The 21,107-nt window shown below is 48.1% G+C and overlaps 5 protein-coding genes across 5 annotated transcripts; 2 read left to right on the forward strand and 3 right to left on the reverse strand.

Annotated features, from left to right (window-relative positions):
- Positions 1-5,198: 5,198 nt before the first annotated feature.
- J7337_005579 (uncharacterized protein) lies at positions 5,199-6,437 on the reverse strand (the record flags this gene model as incomplete). The annotated part of the gene is made up of 1 exon (XM_044823254.1): positions 5,199-6,437. The coding sequence occupies one exon, from the start codon at positions 6,435-6,437 to the stop codon at positions 5,199-5,201; it is 1,239 nt and encodes a 412-aa protein (XP_044681745.1).
- Positions 6,438-10,331: 3,894 nt separating this feature from the next.
- On the forward strand, positions 10,332-12,772 carry J7337_005580 (uncharacterized protein; the record flags this gene model as incomplete). Its single annotated transcript, XM_044823255.1, has 3 exons — positions 10,332-11,405; positions 11,530-12,183; positions 12,242-12,772. The coding sequence occupies 3 exons, from the start codon at positions 10,332-10,334 to the stop codon at positions 12,770-12,772; spliced, it is 2,259 nt and encodes a 752-aa protein (XP_044681746.1).
- A 1,127-nt stretch (positions 12,773-13,899) lies between these two features.
- Positions 13,900-14,820, reverse strand: J7337_005581 (uncharacterized protein; the record flags this gene model as incomplete). The annotated part of the gene is made up of 1 exon (XM_044823256.1): positions 13,900-14,820. One exon carries the CDS (start codon positions 14,818-14,820, stop codon positions 13,900-13,902), a length of 921 nt encoding a protein of 306 aa, XP_044681747.1.
- Positions 14,821-18,664: 3,844 nt separating this feature from the next.
- J7337_005582 (uncharacterized protein) lies at positions 18,665-19,335 on the reverse strand (the record flags this gene model as incomplete). Its single annotated transcript, XM_044823257.1, has 4 exons — positions 18,665-19,009; positions 19,070-19,144; positions 19,227-19,265; positions 19,324-19,335. The coding sequence occupies 4 exons, from the start codon at positions 19,333-19,335 to the stop codon at positions 18,665-18,667; spliced, it is 471 nt and encodes a 156-aa protein (XP_044681748.1).
- Positions 19,336-20,641: 1,306 nt separating this feature from the next.
- VTC1 (vacuolar transporter chaperone) lies at positions 20,642-21,105 on the forward strand (the record flags this gene model as incomplete). The annotated part of the gene is made up of 2 exons (XM_044823258.1): positions 20,642-20,675; positions 20,750-21,105. 2 exons carry the CDS (start codon positions 20,642-20,644, stop codon positions 21,103-21,105), a joined length of 390 nt encoding a protein of 129 aa, XP_044681749.1.
- Positions 21,106-21,107: the final 2 nt, after the last annotated feature.

Below are 21,107 nucleotides of genomic sequence, written 5' to 3' on the forward strand. Positions count from 1 at the left end.
GATAAGTACCAAGATATCTATCTCTGTCGGTATCAGTAAACTTGCATCCTGTGCCACCCTATCATCCCACTGTACCTTGACCAGATATCATTGCCTACATCCGGCTAAGGCAAGTTTCTCGTTGATAAGTTCAGTTCCTTCTAGTGAAATTCGAATTAAACATCCCGTACAGTACATACTTTCCTCGGTTGGCCAGGTTAGATACCGCTCAACCTTACCGCTATTATGCCAACCTACCTTAAACTTTACTCTAGACAGAGCGCTATAGCAACTCGGTGAATACAGAGCGCAGTTCCTACCATCACATGCGTACCATAGGTAACTTACAAGTTGGCAGGGCACCGGCGAGAACATAGCAATGCCTCCTCAGGTTACCTGGATAGGAAACATTTCACGCCCTTCTTTACGTGCATATCTTGGTCCATGAACACGACTTGTCAAGTCAAGTGGCCGCCATACATTGTGTAACCACTCGGGTGAGTCGAGGCCCAATGGCCACTAATTCATAATTTACTACCTAGTTATGATAATGGACCCTTGTGCAGAATTAATGAGTTGTTGCCGACACACCTGTCTGTACTGTGCCGTACGGGTATTAACTAGCCGCAGCCGCAGCCGCAGCCGTAGCCAAGTCGGAACCTAAGGTAGAGAAGAGGCAATGACAGGTGCTTGAGATAGAAAGTTGGTGCCTACGCTGCATTGGGGAGCTACAAGTACCTACCAGCTTCAACATCAAGACTTCCTTCGCGAGCGCCCAGGTTTTCATGCGGCATAACAAGAAGCAAGCAGATGCAATAACCAAGACAAGCACAGTGCAGGACCGCCGAGACCATAGCATTCGTCAACGATTCTCTGCGTGATGCCACTGGCCACTTTCACTACTACCGGTGTGGTATTGAGTTAGATAGAGGGCTATGCAAGACATCTCCGATCCTCCGGGCATTACCTCAGCGTCGGTAGCGACCGAGTGAGTACTCGATGGTTACTGGTCACGCGAGAACTTTAAACAGAATAAGTGCCTTTGAGGCGGCTCAAATACCCAGCTCCTGGTCTACTACAGTGCACTACTACATACACTACACTACGTGGTATTTGCCAGCAGTTAGCCTCGACTCACTCGAAAGCTTGTTCCATTGCTTGTTGTTGGAAAGAATCTGCTTGTATGTTCAAGGCATGCGCATGTCTTCTCTTGGACATCGCCGTCTAGTTAGCTTGGCTTCGCTTCGCTTCCGCTGCTTGTGGAAACTTGGCTCGGTCCAGCTTTTCCCTGTCTGTTGGCGCCAGACAAGGAGTCTGGACAGAACCCATGCATTACCATTACGGATATACTATACTGTATACGCATCCTTGTCTCTGACATGTTATGGATCGTTTTTCGCTCGCATGGACAGTGGCGTGCCCTCGTCATTCTCTCGGTCGAACTAAGTCTTGACCATCATTGTGCAGGTCTAGCTAGGGCTTGGATGATTTCATATGGGATGTAACATCATTTCAGTATAGGCATTGGCCTAGATTGGCCTGCAGCTAAAACCGGTCGGGTCTGACTGATGATGGATGGGCAACTTCTACGGCTTCTTCATTGTTCTTGAGCCATGGGGTCCAGGTTTGTTCCGTCATAGTGCTTCGCCTAGAAAATATTAGCGCAATACAGAGCAGTATAGTTCCTCCATTCTCCAGACCAGCAGGGACCATGTGCTGCCTCTACTGGCTCTGTCGTGTTGACAATAAGGCTTGGCAGGTCCCTCCCGAATTTGTATGTATGTACAACGCCTGTGGGACATGGGGATGACAGTATCCCTGTCATCCTTGTCGAGTTTTCTTTGGCTGCTGCGCTGCTGGGGTAGATAAATAATCACTCCAGAATTCCCCTCACGCTTCTCCTCTCCTTGGACAGAGGCTTGGCTCTTTTTTTAAGCCGCCGTTCCAGAGAAAACTTCTCCACCACGAAGAACGAAAAAGAGCCCACCCAACTCAAAAGTCAATTCCATTATTAGCGACTCGACAGGAACAACCACAATTCAGTTGCTCACTAACTACCTAGGTAGCACAGAAGCTGAGTGCTTCGTGGTCAGAATGCATTTTCTCTTGATGCAGCCGGGGCACAAAGAGGCCTTCTTCTAATCTACATCCATAGAATATAATGCTTTGGATAACAGAGACATGCAGCCGGGAATGGCACTGTGGGCCTGTAATTTATGATACAGACAAAAACACTTGCTTCCAAAGATCGATGCAGATCGCCTTCGAATTTATCCGCCCAAAATACCCAAGTGTCGCTACTGGTAGGCCATTCTCTCAGCGTCGCTACCAGACCAGGTTGGGCGTTCATGAAATGTCTAACTACCTAGGTAAGTACCTAGTGGCTTCAATGGGTTGACGGTAGAAACTTCACGTTGTTGGTCTTTGGCCCTATTCCTTGAGGCTTAAAGACTAGAGACTGACTGTAAGCTAAAACACCCTTATATCCACTTGGGAGTTCCACCTCAGCCCAAAGACTGAACTTTCCCGTGTCAACGACAAATTAGCTTCAAGCGGTTGTAAATTCCGTCTCAAGGAACTGCTATTACTTCGGCGTAATGGGGCGACACCAGCTCAAAGAGGCCATCAAACCCCCGCGGGAACCAGAGGAAGAAAAAAAAGGCGCGAATCGTCGGCTCTGCATGGGGAGGGTGTCATGTTGTCAAAAGAAAGAAAAAAAAGGAAAAAGGGAAAAAAGGGAAAAATTCTACAACATGCTATTGGTCGAGTCGCATGCAGTCGTTGAAGCTTCTACGTAAATCTCGTGCACATCTGCCGAATTGGGATCTCGGTCTGGCCAGATGCATTTTGTTGCACTAGTCTGCAGCTTCTTCGTCTAATGCCGTACGGAGTAAGGGCTCTTGATATCGAAAGAGGACACGCTGAATCTCGCCTTGTGGGTTACATGCCCAAGCCCACCTTGTGATACACTGCCGGTGATAGACTTGATGCCGTTACTCCGTACAAACATCGCAGACCCTGACTCTGCCCCAGTTCGGATTTGAAAGTGAGGAGTGAAGGGCTGTCCACCAACTAAGATAGGATAGCCCGCTGGTCGGTTTACGAAGAGTCTGTGAATAGCCTGTACAAAGGTCCCTCCCTACCTGGCCACTGATGGATGAATTGAGTATCCAGGGGTATGTATGCAGCCACATGAGTTAACCCTTGTATCTGTCCATAACCCGTTCAGCCGCCCTAGCGATGTGCAGCCCGTGCGCATGAGTTGCATTGCATCGCATCGCAGAGTTTACGAGATGCAATTCGTAGCCCAAAAACGGTAAATAGGTCACGCCCGCATCCACGAAATCAGTTGTCATACCCCTCGAGGCCGGATAGGACGGCACATTATACTCTTGTTTGCTAATTGTTCTTTTCCATGTGAGTGTCACGTTCTAGATTTTTCATGAATTGGTGGGCACTACCGTAGGCAGAGAGGTAGCCAGTTGCTGGATTTCTCACCAGGCCAACTTGATTCGTGTTTCACATGGCTCCTCTCCTGTTATGACTCAAGGGCCCTGCTGTCACAGCGACCTGTAACTCAATTATGGCACCTTTCTATTAATTCATCAACCAAAATCATTACGGCATTGTCTCTCAGAACTAGACAAGGGCCTATGCTGTTTGGTTTTGCTTCAATTTCTGCGCGAATCAGACTTGAAATACTCTATTAAGTATCCTGTTATTCACCAGAAACGTGAGAAACTTCTGCCGTACGCTTTAGCTGGGAACAGCTTGCAAGGTTCAGACTTGACTAGACAAGCACGTGAATGAATAGAAGGCCCACGATGCAGCGTGGTTTTGCATGCATGAGATTGTTATTACTGAATTATTGCCTAGCTGTCCAGAATGGGAAAGATGTCCAGTGACTGTTTGCCCAATGTGTGAAACGAAAGCCCCGTTGAATGTCAAACATCTGAGTCAAGGGATGCAACAAACAAGCTTATCTGACGGTGTAACGACCCCCGGAGAAATATATTTCTAACCCTAATCGACATGGATCTGAAGCAGGACCGTGGGGATCCTTTCCATGGCTGAGCATGTGACCTGTTAACCTGGATCCTTCTTGTGATATCTGAACTGATATTGGTCCTGGGTTCTGAGACATGATTGTTCCCGAAATAGTTCACCTCAAGGAGTAAGAAACCCTAAAGACACTCAAAGAGAAGATGCCAAAGTGAAGTCAGTCGAGAGTCCCCTAAGCTTAGGCTAAATTTGCCTAAACATCTTCGTCGTTTATTAGGCTCAAGGTCCTTAGGTTCACTATACGAGGCCAGTTTTTACACTATCGAGCTCCTGCGTTATGCTTAGAGCAATATGATAGCGCCAACTTGGCAGGCTCGCTATCAATGAACCAAGTCAGAGTTATCTACGTGAGCTATGAACTATCATAAAGGACTAATGTGGAAGGTGGTTGGTTATCTTGGCTCTTCGACTCTTATCTGCAGAGGCCTGCTCTATCACCGGAAAGGACAATCTTGCCGGTTCTTATACCTATCTTCCGCAAAGTGTTTATTCCGATAGCTTATTGGACCATTAAGTACCATAATCAATAACACAATCTTGATAATCGAGACTGTTCTCATGATTCAGTTGGGTATACATACTACCGAAGCCATGTGTATTCGAAATCAGCCATCATGCTCTAGGGTAGTTTTCATCTCCTTCATGTGTTCTATCGCCAACTATCCACTGTCCAGTGTCTCAAGAGCAAGTTGAAGATATATGAATAACGGCTATCCAGAAGCCTCTAGGGCAAAGGGCATATTAATATTATATGTTTGCACGCGATAGTATGATACATGTTGGCAGTGACCCGGGAGGCCCTTCGACATGAATCTGAACGCTCGTCAGGACTTAGAGTACACTTTTAAGCTCTACTACTAAAGCCGATGACAATCACACCATTCAAGAGAGTAGAGAAATGGCCCGAAATCTCAGTATAATGTTTCATAGCAAAACGTGGATCTGCATTTCGTAAACCCTTAGTCTGGGTGCATGTGTAGACTTGTCTATAAAACGCCAATTTCCCCGTAAGATGCGCTGTGCAGTCATCTATGATAACTCCTAGTAACAATCGCCAATGCGCTGCCATAATGCGTCGATATCTAGCCTTTCCAGTCATAAGTGTAGCCCCGAATGTAAGGAGCCATAAATATCGTCCATGCATGTCTTCCGATGCATCATCTTTCAAAATCCAAGAGACAACCAACTTCCAGAACGCCCACTATCTCTCCCATTTCCATCACTGCTATGGCAGATTCCCGCTCGCATGGCAGATCTTCGTCGTTCGGTGACAGTTGCATGTTCTTCAAGATATCACATGCCTGACGAATAGTAGTCTCTGAGGATAGCGAAAGCATCAGAGAATTCGGTATTGAGGCATCCGGGATCTCCTCCAAACTCTTGTTCAAGTCGTCTTTACTGATCTTTCGTATTGTACCCGGCGAGGCAACTCGATCTTGCACTCTGACCCAACCAGTGACCGAATCGAGGCCAGCACGCAGCAAGTCAAACCCCAGACTCACCCCCTCTGACTCTGGTGCTATCGGTATATCACGCCAACTGACTGCTATATCTTTGATGGTACGAGGTTGTCGAGCTGCGGCACCGATAGCACCACCAGGGTGATTCTTCGCAAAGACAGCCGCAATGCTGGCATTGATCTCCTTAGCTGCTGTAACTGCAATTGCATCACCAAGAGCCAACGCCACTGTCGTCGATGTGGTGGGAGCAGAAACGCCAAATGAGGTCTTCTCAGGTTCTGGAATCGGGGCCGGGAGCAAGATGGTGTTAGGCCGATGGTTGATGAACTCACATGTGTCCGGGGAAGTGTGCGATGTAAGAAGTATAGTCGGGAGTGACTCATCGATATGAGGCAGCATGATGAGCAGCTCTTGAGTCTTGCCTGAATACGTGATGAACAACAGAGTATCGCTAGGCCCTATGATACCAAGGTCACCATGTAAGGCTTCAGTTGGATGAAGAAAGACGGCTTGAATGGCGAGACTTTTGAACGTGGCCACGAGTTTCTGTCCAATATGTCCTGATTTGCCTACACCGATAACAACGAGTTTGCCGTTCGCCCGTTGCTGCTTGGTAATAGCCTGGACCGACAAGTTGAAGCCGTCGCGGGCTACAGGATCTGTTTCATACAGCCGCAAAAGATTTCTCAAGGCCAATGCCTCTGTATTGAGCACATGAACCCCTTCTCGCAGACGCTGATCCTTGATTTGAGAGTCTCCTCTCAGTTCTCGTTCCAAACTCAATGGATCGATGGGTTCACAGAAGGTGTCCCCGGGTGGTGATGAGGATGGTGTAGGAGGCGAGGGAGGAGGTATTGCAAGGCATGAGGAGGCACCAAGCACAACGACTGCACTCGTCTGAACTGGTCCATGGCCAGGCTGCGACAGGTTTGCCATGTCTTCAAGGCCCTTGATGTGAGTTGCTGGTTGAGAGGTTGAACATGAGCTGAGTGTCGGGTGCGGAAAGTCGCTCAGAGTTGAAAGTGAGGAACTTTCCTTCACAAGGCACAGCGCCTCTTTACTGTAACGATGGCTGCTTGCGGGTGGCCTTGTATATGCAAGTGAAAGGTCTCTGGTCTTATTTCAAGTTTTGTTGTTATGACTTGGAAAACCCACAAAAGCCTTATCACATTTAGATAGAGGTCTTTCATACACGAACTCCAAGAAACTAGTCGAGTGTTTCTTCAGAGACCTATTTGAAGAACAAAATTCACTCGACGTCCGACAGAGAAAATGGTAAATGATGTTGAAGAAAAGGAACCACAAACGGTGGGCTGCATATTTAATTGAAGTGCTCGATCCCCAGCCAGAGTCATGGGTAAAGCTTACGTTTCTGAAAGCGAGATCTGGGGAGGATGCGAGCTTGGGTCTGTCCAATTGGTTGTGATCCCCGATTGCGAGCGACTTCAAGAATCCCGATCTAGACATAGTCCCTGGATTGAGTGGATGCGATAGGAGCCCGGCTCTATCCGGAGTACCGAACTGCATGTCAACCTCCCATGACAGTTCCTCAGATATTTGCTTCAGATCGAGAGGTCCTGCAAGTACAACAAGAGCAGTGGCGTCGCGTTTAGAGTTCGTCAACGTTAGAGAATCCTGGCTTTTTATGAACGTTCCATCATCGATTCTTGAGTCTCGTTATCGGATTTACGATTGATGGCGCAATAGCGCTCGGTTCAGGTCCTCCTGTTCGGATTGTTGCTCGACGGGGGGCGGGGCATCGGGACCCTGTCTAGGGAGGAATCAAAAGTCTATGATTCCATGAAGCAGAGCGATGGGCGAACCAGCGCTCGGCTCGGGACCACCTAAGTGAATGGCGCAAGCGGTGCGATTCAATGCCGTGCTGAGTAAAGCAGTTTGACCGTAATTACTTGGCCTTTTCCTCGCACTGGATATGATGCCTCGATCGGCAAGTCACTCACGCAGGTCGAGCAAGTATAATGACAGGTCCCTAAACAAATGTTGATTATCGAGTTTTTGAAACAGCAACGTCGCTGATATCTGCATTGATGAGGAGGCGAGACAAGGTTGGGCTATTCACACAAGAAAAGGGAGAAGAAGAGATCCTTAGGTAGGTATTGTAGGGTAATCTTGAGAACCGTTGTTCTTGCCCGTACTCATATCAGTTACCTTATACCAGCACGTGGTTGATGAGATCCTTAGCGCTTTCCCCCAGCCCAAAGGAGTCGATCGTTGCTGTTTTTCTTATCGTTGACGGCTACTTATCATCTTATCAATCATGATTGCCCGTGAATAAGAGATCTAGCATACATATCGATTGACATGGTTTCCAATCCCATCTCAACTCGGCTATGAATGGAAATGCCTTGATGAGGAAGCCCTCGTAGAGACCAACATGAGTTACAGGTTACCTGGCACTAGAAGTACTTAGGTTTCTTAAGGTACCTAACTACTAATAAAGGCACAAAATACACAAGTTACTGAATCAATCACAGTAATTGTTTGACCTAAGCGAAAACTGCGACAGGCAATCACTAGACTTTTGAGGGATTGTGCAACCATTTACGGCCTCTCGAGATGACCCTTACAAACTTGGCGGATAAGTGCCCCAAATGAGCCTCTCGAATTGTCAGACAGTCGAGGGCCCATGTTCCTGCAGTGCTATCCCATGCGGACACTGCTCTTCTGTAAGACATAGATCCCGTTGCAACATCGTGCATCAAACATCCGCCTGCATGACCAATCACAAGTGTCTACTGTCTTAAGGATAACACAAACCTGATATTGACTTACTGATGTTGTTGATCAATGTCAAGTGAGAGCGCTGACAGCAAGGACTGGCAGCATACAACAGGATGTTTGCTGTTCCGTTGTCGCCTGGTCAAGCCATATGGAGTGTATCCGTAGATACTCGAGTAACTGCCGTATTCAACAACTTGGTCGATGGTCCCCAGGCTCGAGATAACGTGAGTCAGAGAGTCTGGGCCCTGGAAAAAGCTACAGCCTAAGCTATCTGCCGAAATCAGAACATTTAAGGTTCGCGATAGCTTCTCCAGATCATCCAAAGACATGTTAACATGTTTGATATGTGGACTGGCCATTGAACAGCAAGGTTTCTCGACCAAAGTATATGCTGTCCAGACCCGATCTTGATGGCCGGATTGGTATTAGTCGAAATAATCATCGCCACGACTGGGATTTGTGACGGATTCAGATGGAGGTCGACTCAAGTTTCAGACACGTCTGAAACGTGGGTTCTTGTGCAGCCGCTGATGAGAAAGGTTGATGACGACTACTCTGTACCGTGGATCCTATTGCAAGAAAAGGCGAGGGGGATTGACAATAATTAATTACATTGTCAGCCCTAGCTCAGCGGCTGCTCTAATAATGTGCCTTGCAAGCCAGGATCCCAACGGGGTCTGAATGCAAGCCTCAGGGGCTGAAAAACTTGGTGGCACTTTGTTGCCAAACATTACAACGGTAGAACAGCTGCGAAAGATAGAGGTTAACTAAAAAGGAAAAAAAAAAAAAGGACAAAGGACCCCACCTTAGTAGCCCCCAAGGTAGCCAGCGCTTGGCATGTTCTAAAGCTGACCAGAGAGGCGCTATAGTGACACTATCGGCGGCTGCGTGTGTAAACGAAACAATATTCATGAGAAACTATCGAAGTCTGGATCCAGGGTTCATTTTCCCCATCTCAAATCATTCTATTCTACGGATATTCAATGGTTGCTTTCAGATCAAATGTCCACCCACATGCCATGAAAAAAGGGGCACAAACTTCGTCATGACTATCAATGTCGAATTGCCCGTTTCGGGCCTCGTGTAAAAACCATGACTTTCAGCCACAACCTTGACTATTGGCATTGGGGCGACGCCTGGCGCTGTGAGCAATCTGCGCAGAATGCCGTTTGGCCGCGTGGTTGAAGCTGAGTTTGAATTCCAAGCCGGACCGTTGTGTGTCTGCTTGCGGAAAGCTTTTGTGTAGCTGCGTTCCAAGCCCAACGTTCCAGGCACGCAGCTCTGAAGCTTTACCGGCAATGGATTGCGGTATTATATTAAACTCAAACTGTCTGGAATGCGGGCGCTTGGTCCTTGAAAAGGGTGATCGCCAGATGGACCATTCCAAAGCTGCTGTTACCTTACCTGTCACGGCAGCAGGGTATATACGCATGTAGCACCCCTGAATCGTACAGTACAGTACTGTATGCACGCGAGCTGTCCACTCCTGTCAGCATGTGCCTTCAGCTCATTCTACAGTGGAGGCATGTCTAGCGTCTTGTCCTCCCATGAATCCCATCCGGCCTGTACGGGACGCCTCATCAAGCCTTGGCCTGACTAGCGATTAGTAGCTAGTGGACTAGGGAGGGGCCCTGGCTGATTTTTGTTTCCTTGGAGAAATAACTCGCGATTCGCATGTATGTATGTAGACCAGATACTCTGTACATACGTACGTACGTACGTCTAGTATGCGACGGAAGCCAAGGAGTTAGGATAAGCTGATGTGGAGTCGATCGTATCTATCGACACGTCGGCCGGACGAGACGAGCGAGGTTCTTGAAAAGAACCATGCCATCTTAGCTGCACAAAACAGCGTGATTCCCGTTCCGTGTGTAGACAGATTTCTTGGGTTGTCGTCACTTTCTTTTACCCTGTCCCGCCCTCAGCCTCCATCTTGTCTGTCTATCATCTTTCTCTTTCTTTCTCAGAGCCTACCTACATCTTAAAGCCTCTAGGCGCCACTCTCCCTTGTGTTATTTTGTATTTTCATACTCGAGTCCTTTCTTGCATGTGTTCCTGTTTTGTATAACCAGTTTTCTCCCCTTCTCAATGGGTCTTCACTTAAGCTCTGCCTGGAGCACCCCCAGGGGCTGGAGGCTGATTACAGTAACACTCGTCGCCCTGACCTTGCTGCTCGTTGTACCCCTCCATCGGCTCAGCGACGATTCACCGGGCGTTTATGGACATTTGACCAATTATCTCAGCCATGAAGGTGCCGCATACGATGTCGAAGAAGGCTTTGTCGCCAATCTCAACGAGACGACTACCAACCAAATACTGAACGACAAGGAGCCTGCTAAGGAGCCTGCCGAAAAGATCCCATACGATACGGATTCGCCGCAATACACAGGCGAGACAGACAAAGAAGCTCCTGGCAGCGCTGAAAAGCCTGCTGGAGCTCAACACCCAGAGGACGATAAGAAGGCAGACGATGCAGAGGACGACGGAGCGGTTCTTGAGATTGATCATGGCGACAACGATACACCTCAAAACACCGACCAGATCCACAGCGAGGGGCCAAAGGAGACCATGAAACCCGAGAGTAGTGAGACCGAATCGCAGGCTGTACAAAGTGGTGAACCCAAGTCGCAAGATGATGGAAACAAGCCTGGTGAGGCAGATAAGGAACACCGGCCACAGGACAACACGCAGCCTCAGACTGGCGAGAAGAAACTCCAGGCTGATGAGACAGCCTCAGGCGGTGAGAACAAACCTCCACACAGCGAGACCAAGACCGAAGAGAGTGAGAACAAGCATGAGCAGGATGAAAACAAACCCGAGGACAAGGAAGACAAGCAACCTGATGGTATCAAGTTGTCTGATCAGTCGCAAAACAACAATGACCACAAGAACGGAGACGGCGATAGTGCGGCCAAGACCCAAGTCTATCAAGATATCGCGACAACCAGCATCGTGAGTGAGTTCATACCGTCTCAAACAGCAGACTTGGATGTTCCTTCGGGTCCTTTATCGAACTGGACTGGAGTTTGTGATGGATTCCCCAACACCGATGGTATCATGCTTGTCATGAAAACCGGTGCCACCGAAGCATTTACCAAGCTCCCGGCCCATCTCTTGACGAGCCTGCAGTGTCTGGATGACTATCTTCTCTTTTCTGATCTGGTGAGTAAACATAGCATTCTTCTCCCACAAAGGGCGGCGCAAGGGAGGTCCCTTTTTGGCGCCACCTATGAAATTACATCAAGCCACCGTTCCATAGAGGGTTGCGGCTAACTAGTCCGGACAGGACCAACAAATCGACAAGTACCAAATCTACGACGTCCTCAAGGATGTGAAGGATGACGTCAAAAGAGGTCGCAAGGAATTTGACCTCTACAAAGCCCAAACCGAGTGCCCAATTGCTCAGCAGTATTGTACCGAGAACATGAAGGAAGGCTGGAATCTTGATAAGTACAAGTTCCTCCATATGGTGGAGAAAGCCTGGGAGATGCGTCCCAACAAGGAGTGGTACGTGTTTGCTGAAGCCGACACCTACGTCTTCTGGTCGAATCTTGTGTGGTATCTTCGCAACAGGGTCAATGGCACCGAGACACCGTACGTCGGCAGTGTTGCCATGCTTAAGGGAAAGCCATTCGCCCATGGCGGCAGTGGTTATGTGATCCATGGAGACACCATGAGGAAGATGGTTGAGATCCCTGACTTGGCACACAAGTACGATATGATGGCTACTCATGAATGCTGTGGTGATTACCTCATGTCCCTAGCTGTCATGGAAACCGGTAAGAAGGTGAAACAAGCACACCCAATGTTCAACGGCGAGAAGCCCATGACCCTTCCATTTGGCAACAATCACTGGTGTGAGCCCCTCTTGTCCATGCATCACATGAATCCCGAGGAAGTCAGCGACGCCTGGCATTTCGAGAAGACGCGCCAGAAAAAGGTATGTTTGCCAGAGATGTGTTGATGTTTGCGGAAACAAAGCTAATCATCAATGCTAGGGTTTCATTCAAATCAGAGAAATGTATCACCAGTTTTGGGCTCCTCAGCTGGAGGCGGAGCATGACGAGTGGGATAACTTGTCTGACGACGTCTGCTATATTGGATTCGGTCCTGAGGCTCAGGGCAAGGCCAGTGACCACCAGAAGGGCCGACAAAAGAAGGAAAAAGAGAAGAATGCCATTGAGCAACACGCTCACCGATCCAAGGAGCACTGTGCTATGGTATGCGAGGCCGAGAACCTTGATATCTCGGAAGACGATTATTACAATCTCAAGGACGACAAGGAACGCAACGAGATGATCAGATCCCGCTACAGCCAGAAGAAGGGCAACAAGGAGTGGCACGCTGGCCGCCGCTGTTTCCAATGGCGTTACCACAACAATGTGTGCTGTATTGCCAGGAGTTTCAAGAGGGGCAAGCCTCGCAAAGAGCAAAAGCCGGAAGAGAAGTGGACGAGTGGCTGGTTTGTCCAAGGCATCAACGATTGGATCGACGCCAAGGGTGACTGTACACCAAAGTGGAAGGACTAAACAACGACAGCACTCGCCGTGCATTTCTTACTACTATCAACCGGAGTGGAACAAGATCATGAGTGGTGTTTTGTAACCCCTTTCGTGGGATCGGCGTTAAAGGAATTGGGTAATTTGCACCGTGATAAAGGGATATATGTCTTGGATGCAGATGAACACCTTTTTATTTATTTTACTCTTTTGGGTATTGGGTCGGCGCATTGTTGCATGGATTGTCAGATTAGAGTAGAGCAGGCCAGAGGAGCAAGTATCAGGTTCACAACTGTTAGACAAAGAGATACGGCGGGAACATATTCATACCAATAGCTCCTTGTGCACACAACTGCCTCGAAAGAATCATTGGAAGCAAGCTGACAGGTGTATAAGGATAAAAGTGTTGCAAAGATGACCTTGCTTGTGACATTGACAAGTTGATAAGGCTGATTGATATGTCTACTTTCTCTTTCTATCTCCCTGATCCTGACAATAGCAGGCGTACAAAGTATTACTAGCAACAGCTTGAATGACACTCTCTCCCTTCGCCTACGTAAGAGGTTCTAGATGTATTTCTTGTACTGATTTTGATTATCAGATGCAAGCTCCCGTATTTCAATGACGAAGCGCGTATGCCGCGAAGAGTGGTCCATGACGTCTATAGTCAACCGCAGTGGTAATTATTACTGTAGATCGATATCTAGCAGTTGCTACTCCACAGTAATTCCACATATCTGTGTAATCTGTGTCATCTGTGCAAATAAGGCAACACAAAGCTCATTAACCTTGGAGTAACGATAAGGCATGGCTCATGATATCAGAAATGTTTTCATTGCGTCATGTTATGATATGATATGAGGAAGCTCTTTTCCGCACTTTCCTTTTTGGTGCCACCCCTCCTGATGTTTGCTATCCATGATCTGACTTAAATCGCAGTATCCATTATCCATTATCCAAAATGCCTACTTCTCAAGAGAGAATACACCCTGAAATCAAAAGTCCTTTAACCGTAACGCTCCCGTAGGTGTCCCAAAAAGAATAAAGCAAATCCGGGGTTTTATCTTGCTTGGATTTTGCTTTCATGTCGTCATACCCCCACGGGGGTGAGTTATTGTATCATATCGTTTATCTTAGTTTGCTGTCGTCTAGATTCATTATAGTGTACCCTGCTTTCCTCCGTGACGTCCACATCGGTGCGGGTTTTTCGGCGACTTCATGTAGCAGTATGGCTTTGCGTCCTCTCCTGCGGGCTTGCCAAAGACCTCCTTGATGGAGCAGTACTCATAGCCGTCGCCCATCCAGTCTTTGAGGTGACGATGCAGCTCACATCGTGAAATGCCACACTTTCTGCAGTAGACCTGGCCCTTGACACGCATCTGCCCCATAGGATCCTCCTTTTCAGGGTTTCGCTCATGTCGATGGACAAGGGGGCCAGCTCCTCGCCAAGCCCACTCCATGTCGTTTGGTCCAGAGTAACGGCTGGAGAGAGGAACTGTGCCGTGAAGCCGTCGGTGAATTTCATAGAAGTTGGAGTTTGTGAGGCCGAAGCAAACGCTGTCAATGGGATCAAGGTGGTCGAATATGGTGTAATGGAGCTCAGAAGGAAGATCTAGCAGTGTGTGATCTTTGGGAGGCTGTGGCTGTGTCTGAGGAACTGGTTCATAATCCATTACGGAGTATGAGCGACGAGGGGGAGGCAGCTTGGGTCGATGAGGCAGCTGGGCTACCTTATCCTCGGCTGGCACTTCAGGAGTTGAGTGCTGGTGAGGCGTGGATGGAGGAGGCGACTCATTTTCGGGAATGGGTGCTTGTCGCTCAATGTGAGAGGCGCCCGAATGCGACCCGGCAACATGGTCGCCTTGGTAGTCAGTCATTGACCAACCTCTTCTGGGTGCCCTCATCAGTCCCCTCTTCTTGTTGAGCTCCTGCATTCGTTTGGCATGTTCCTCCCTGGTCATTGGTGTTGAAGAGTCAGCCCTGACAGGACCAGGACGCTTCGTAAGGGGCCCATTAGTGCCCTCATGTGTTGGTGTTCCAGCGGGCGAGAATGCGGGATCAGCCAATAATTGAACCATGGTTGGCTGGCAAAGATGCTGCTGTATATATCCGTTGGGTAATGCTAAATGCGGCTGAGGTCAAAACGCGGGAGCCGCGTTGCTGATGGCAGTCCTTTTTGAAGATATTCACAATTGCTGTGATGTAATATCGTTAAGTAGGAGACGCGGTGAACTAGGAGGGGAAGTGATCCACTCCAGGAAGTTTGTCTCTTATGTTGCGTTGACGATGTTGTACCGGTGTCGGTTGTAAGTATATTGGTGAAGAGAGAGCCTCACTAACACGTTCATGAGCAGTGAAGGGGTGTAAGTTGAAGTTCTTGTATTTAACGAGCCAGGCAGAGGCAAGTGTGAAAGGAGTGGCGACGCAGGCCGGTTATAAAAACGTTGACGATGGATAGACTAGACGACGACAAGGCCGGGCATGTCCTCCAAGAGCCGGTCGGAGTCCGAAGGTCGGTGGATGCCGTTGCTTGGTTTTGGGGGGTGGTGTGATGGGTCCCGGGACCAGAATCGACCAATTCGAGTTCTGTCCTTGTCCGTCCAGGGGTTAAATGGCACCCTAGGGACACAGAGTTCCGGGAAAAAACAATGATAAGCTAATCCTGGTCCGGCTAGTTTGTCTGAGGCACAGCCGAAGCCTGTGTGTGTGCTTTTTCTCTTTTCTACCTCGCAGCCTCTTTTTAGCTTTGTCTTACTGGGCCATATGACATGGTGATGCCGAAACCCGCCAGTGGCCACGATACCGGGACAGGACAGACCCTGATTCAAGAAGTTACATAGATAGGTACGTACCTAAGGTATGGATGGTGGCAACTCAAAGATCATTTCACGGATCCCACGTTTTATGGATATGGAGGAATTGGGCGTGGGCCTCTTTGCTGATCATATGGTCTATCAAACGCAACACCAAACCCAACTCCAACTCCAATTGCATACATAGACAGACACAACTCGAGATTTGTGCAGCGTGCCGGCCCGGTATACTGTACTCAGTGGTATACATAGGAGTATCTTGTCTATCATCGTATGACGGGAAGAGGTGAAAACCATTCCCCAGACGATTGTGATGTCGTGTCGTGCAGTGTGTCATGTGGGGGGAAATCATGCCTAGATTGAGCCTGACAGGCACCCTTTTCCAGATGTTCCAAGCTTCGCGAACACACGAGAAGTCTGTCTTCTCTTGGAGGGGTAGCCTTGGACATGATGCAGACAGACAGAAAGAAGGAAAGGGTGACAACTAATCTCGCAGCAACTCGCTTCAACTGTCCAACGCGGTAGCAACCAACGAGCGGCATCGACTTTATCCAACTCTCTGTTGAGTGTCTGCCTTTTGATCATTAAGCACACTCTTTATCAAACCCAAGACGTTTATGGGAGCGCTAATAACCCCAGTATCAACGTCATTATGGGGATTAACCCCGGCCATGTCCCCTCAACTCAAAGGCACGGGGCCGGAGAACCCCGCTGGGAGCGGACCGGGACCGATCTTAAGTCAGGGTCGTGCGAGGTCTCGATGCTGACATTTGTTTTTGGCGAAGGGATCAATCAGTCACAGAGTGTTGAAACGGGAGTCTAGAAGCGGAATTTTTCACTATTGGAAGAACAATATCAGTCTGTCGGATGGCGAAGATGAAACTACTGTCTACTCATCAAGGCCTATGGTCCTTTTTAGAGACTAAAACAATCATCTTGATAGTCGGGCTCTCCGATCCCTGGCTGCATTTTACCTCTTCATGGTGGTACATGTACATGCCTTTCACTGCCTCAGAATCTCTTGCAAGTCGTTTTGCCCAGTGCATCATTCTTCACTGGCTCTATTTTCTCTCCTCTTCGTATGTGCTGCGGCTCTTTCGAATTCATCCGTCTTTCGTATCTACTGAAGTTAGAAACCAAGGCACAAGACCCCCACAAGACATGCACAGGAAGCTGTAGACATCAAATGCACTGGTAGGTGTGTACTGCCACCATCTTCATATACCAGTCGACTATACAATTCGTATGATATCGGCTTCCCTCTGTGCAAAATGAAGCCATACAAAGTCAACCTTGTCTGCGGTTGCTCTCCAGCCAGTTTGCAACGTATTGAGCCTCCTAAGTTCGAAATCGGAGCTCAGCAAGCATCGCTCCTTGTGTACCACAAAGATGCAGGTATGGATCGTTGGTGTTCCAACTTGGGTTACATTTATGCATGTATTAACCGGAATGGCGCGAACGAAACATGCCCAAGAGCCGCCAGTGTGTCCGTGCATGCTATGATCTGAGGTCTCCCCTACACGGATCATGATGTTGCTCAGTGGTGAGATTATCTGATGCAAGCTGACATGGGGGACCACACACGTAAGATCTCCTGATTCTGATTATCGGATTTCGCGCTGATCAGGGTACTCGACGATTGTAGGCGTACAGTTGCTGACACTAGATAGAATCACACACTGCCTTGTATGACGCCTAACACTTGTTTGAAAGGAAGGACATTAGGCTCAAGCCTGAGACCTACTTTCAAGAAGGTCAGATACCAGCAAACAAGGTGCCATTATGTTGGGAATTTGTTGACATGGCCAATACCACCTGCTGAGTCCGTCGTGTTAAACCTGAGCCAAGGCTCTCTCTCTAGTGAAGGGTACATCTGGAATAAGCTGGATTCTTTGTCCAACCCTGGCTGTTTACTCCCAACGTGAGACGGGACTGCAAGCCACACCAAGATCACAACGTGGTGCCTGGATAAGTAGAAAGAATTGGCGGTGCTGGCGTCACTGCAGTATGAAACTATACATGACAGAATGATCTGATCTGAGCATCGAATCAGACCCGAAATCTCACTGATGACTACGTCAGGGTTTAGCTCATACCGTCTTGTTTGTGTTCTTTGTGTTTGAGATCATTTCCAATCCATGAAGCATCCGCTGTGTAGCATCTTTATATTTCACTGTGACTGCATAGCCTACACACTTTCGTTATGCGGGTGGTCCTCAAGAGTTAGGCTGTGATCTTGTGATCACTCGCGTCTGGACAAACAAATACCGTTGCCATAAAATATTTTTGATCAGAATGAACCAGACTCAAGATAATTCCAGGTTTCTGTTGATAGATCGTGCTGACTTGATGCTCGTTTGAACGGTACATAGATATGTTTGACAAAAAGTCTGCCAACTGTACGCTGGCAGAGTCACAGAAGAACATTTTTTTTTTAATACTGGACAATGTGCTAAATAAAGCAACATAGTGGGAGCGAGGCGACAGCGAACTGTTGTCCCTTGGCGTATGAGGCTCATCATGCTTCCTGGGGGTGTAGTCCTGGTGAACAGGAGTTGAGGAAGCATCCGTTAATAGTCTAGGACACCAAGTAGCAAACCTCCAATTATCTAAGAATTGTTTCGGGAGTATTGCCTATGATAAGCACAATCGAGCTGAAATTTGTAACTTTGCTACGTTCTTGGACAACAGAGGAGTATTTGCCGCGACAGTTGAGAAAACTGTTGACGAGCACACAAAGAAGCACAAAAGACCCTTGATCATCGAGATGTGTGTGAAAACACTGTCTTTTAGTTATATAATTCCAACCTCAGGTCGGCAAAGCATACAGTCCCATGAAAAGAAGAAACTTGGCTGATCCCAATCCCCCTGGTTTTGGAGAATATTACCAACTCCAGCGTATTTTTACATCCCAGGTCTGCATGGATACTAAAGTCGTCGGCGGATAGCTTGACCAAAAGCCTCATCATACCCTTCGTATTCCTAATGTCACGCTTTCCAAGTCCCTCAACGCCATAGCTGAATTAGGGTGCCATCCACGTCCGCAGAGAGCAGACTTGGGGCTAGAACAAGACGAAAACACCTGACCGTCCACTGCCCGTTTGGGAGTTCAAATGGCGACCCAGATGAGCATAACAACTACATCGAGGCCCTTGCCCTCACCGCCATCATACTTGAAGGTCCACATGCCGTCCTTCTTCTGGTCCCAGTAGGCGCCTGTGGCACTGTGCATTCCTCGCCGACCGACATGGGGCTTTCCGTCAGTGGCAGTCGCTTCGGAGCTCGTAGAAATGTGAGGCTCTTCAGCCTTGATCTCGGTGCCACCACGGGGCTTGTTCAGGGCGGACGTAGGGACGAGGTGCTGCACGATGGTGCTGTTGCATGCGAACTTGAACGAGGGAGCAGAAGCGCCCTCGGGGGTTGACTCGGAGATGACGGCTTTCAGAACAGAGCTCTGCAATCATGGTCAGCATTTCAGCTTCCACGGCTGTGTAAAGTTGTGTCTTCAACTCACAATGATTGTTGAGTTCCATTGCTCGGTCTTGTCATGATCGTAGAATTCAGCGCTTCCAATCGCGCTGTTGCAAGCCTGTGATTGTTGTGATTAGTACGTGTCGAAAGAAGCGGCAGTCTTGTTGTTGGCGGTAAGCAGAGATGGATGGGCAACGTACGTCGGTAGCGATCTGCTTGAGGCGGTTGGGGGGAATCGGCTAGATAAAGATTAACTCTTGCACAGACATAGGATCGCTCCAGCGATTGTGCACATACAGGAGTGGCCATTGTCGAGATTGGTGTCGTTTTGGGGTCGAGAGGATGGTTAGGGGTGAGTTAATGTTTGATGGATGGCGTCGTGGATCGGATTGGACAGGTGGAAAACGGTCGGTAAACAAAAACAAGCCTCGTTATCAGAGGAACCGGGTTATGTATTCATGCACAAACCATGGCTAGGACCTTTTAGTAACAGCAGCCTTTTATTATTTCATTTTTTCAATATCATGCTTCGCTGAGCAATTCTCATGGTCAAGGCAGCCAAATCTAGTTATTTATTATTCATAGATAGGACCATATTACTATCATGATTATTCTAGCTCAGCTTGTGTCAGAATGTCTTTCTATCGCGGCTACCTGTCACCCAGATAAGGAAGCCAGTCAGACACGTGATCAATGTTGAGTGCAATCGATCGTAGACAACATCCATCGTCAAGTAGCTAACTACGGTATTAGAAAGCTAAACAGTCTGAGATAACGGCGTTGATCTAGAATGCAAGATTTTATTATGAAATTTGATATGCCTATCCGTAATATGGTCTTCATTACTGGAGTATCGTACTCTTGTGTCTACATGTTTATAAGCACCTCAAGTCTTCGCTTCGTTTCGAGCGACGTCAATGCTTGGTTTTTTTTTTTTAGTGAAGCTAGAGCCATGATAGCTCATGATAAACTTTCGTGAAACAGTTTTCTTCTTATTGGATACGAAGTTACGCACTGATCCCATGTCTTATTAGTACCTGTAAGCGTTGCTAGAAATAACAAAATTATCGTGGCCTTTGAAATGACTCGTCATTCCAATGAGGTCTATGAGATTGTGAGATTCATCACAAAGTTGCAATGTGGTCTTTCATCATCGTACAAGTTGGTGATTCCTGAGGACGTCAAGACAGATCCGGCGGTACCTGTAAATATCCGTACCTGCTTCTGAATGCTAAGTTTTCAGCAGTTGATAGGGCGGTCGAGTGTTGCTATTGTGTCCAACCAATGAGCCACGTGCTCTTCGAAGCAGGATCCAAGCTTGCTACTTACAGGAACACACCGATAAGTGGGGCGAGCGTCTCGTCCTCGTTTCGGCACTCCAGTCCATGTCGTACATAAACAGACTGTAGACCTTTTCTTTAATTATCACAAACATTTTTTTTGGTCAAGTGAAGTCATTCGCCAATCGCTCGCACCAGGATTACCGATTGAGCGTTATCTCATACCCTCTACTTGACAGTATTCCTCCTCCTACTCCTCCTCCGCCAACGGGGACACAACACTCGCTACCACAGCTGTCAACAATAAAACCTCGCCGATTTCGAGCAATTCCGACATGTCTTCCCAACCTCTCCTTCAGACCACTCCCGGTACGTCCGCTCCAAAACCTCATTGAATCTTGCAATTCACATTTGGTTATCTTGCTATCTAACATATCTCCCAGGTAAGCGCATCGCTTTGCCAACCCGCGTCGAGCCCAAGGTCTTCTTCGCGAACGAACGAACTTTCCTGTCATGGCTCAACTTCACCGTCATCCTCGGCGCCCTCGCCATCGGCATGCTGAACTTCGGTGATAGAGTCGCCTTCATCTCTGCATTCCTCTTCACTGGTGTCGCTATGTTGACCATGATATATGCATTGGTGACGTACCATTGGCGAGCCAAGTCTATAAGGATGAAGGGTCAGGCTGGCTTTGATGACCGTTTTGGTCCCACCGTTCTGGCCATTATTCTTTTACTGGCCGTCATTGTCAACTTTGTCCTCCGAATCACCGACAAGTCCAAGAACAATGGCAACTAGAG

Source organism: Fusarium musae, chromosome 4, assembly GCF_019915245.1.
Source record: "Fusarium musae strain F31 chromosome 4, whole genome shotgun sequence".
NCBI lineage: Eukaryota > Fungi > Ascomycota > Sordariomycetes > Hypocreales > Nectriaceae > Fusarium > Fusarium musae.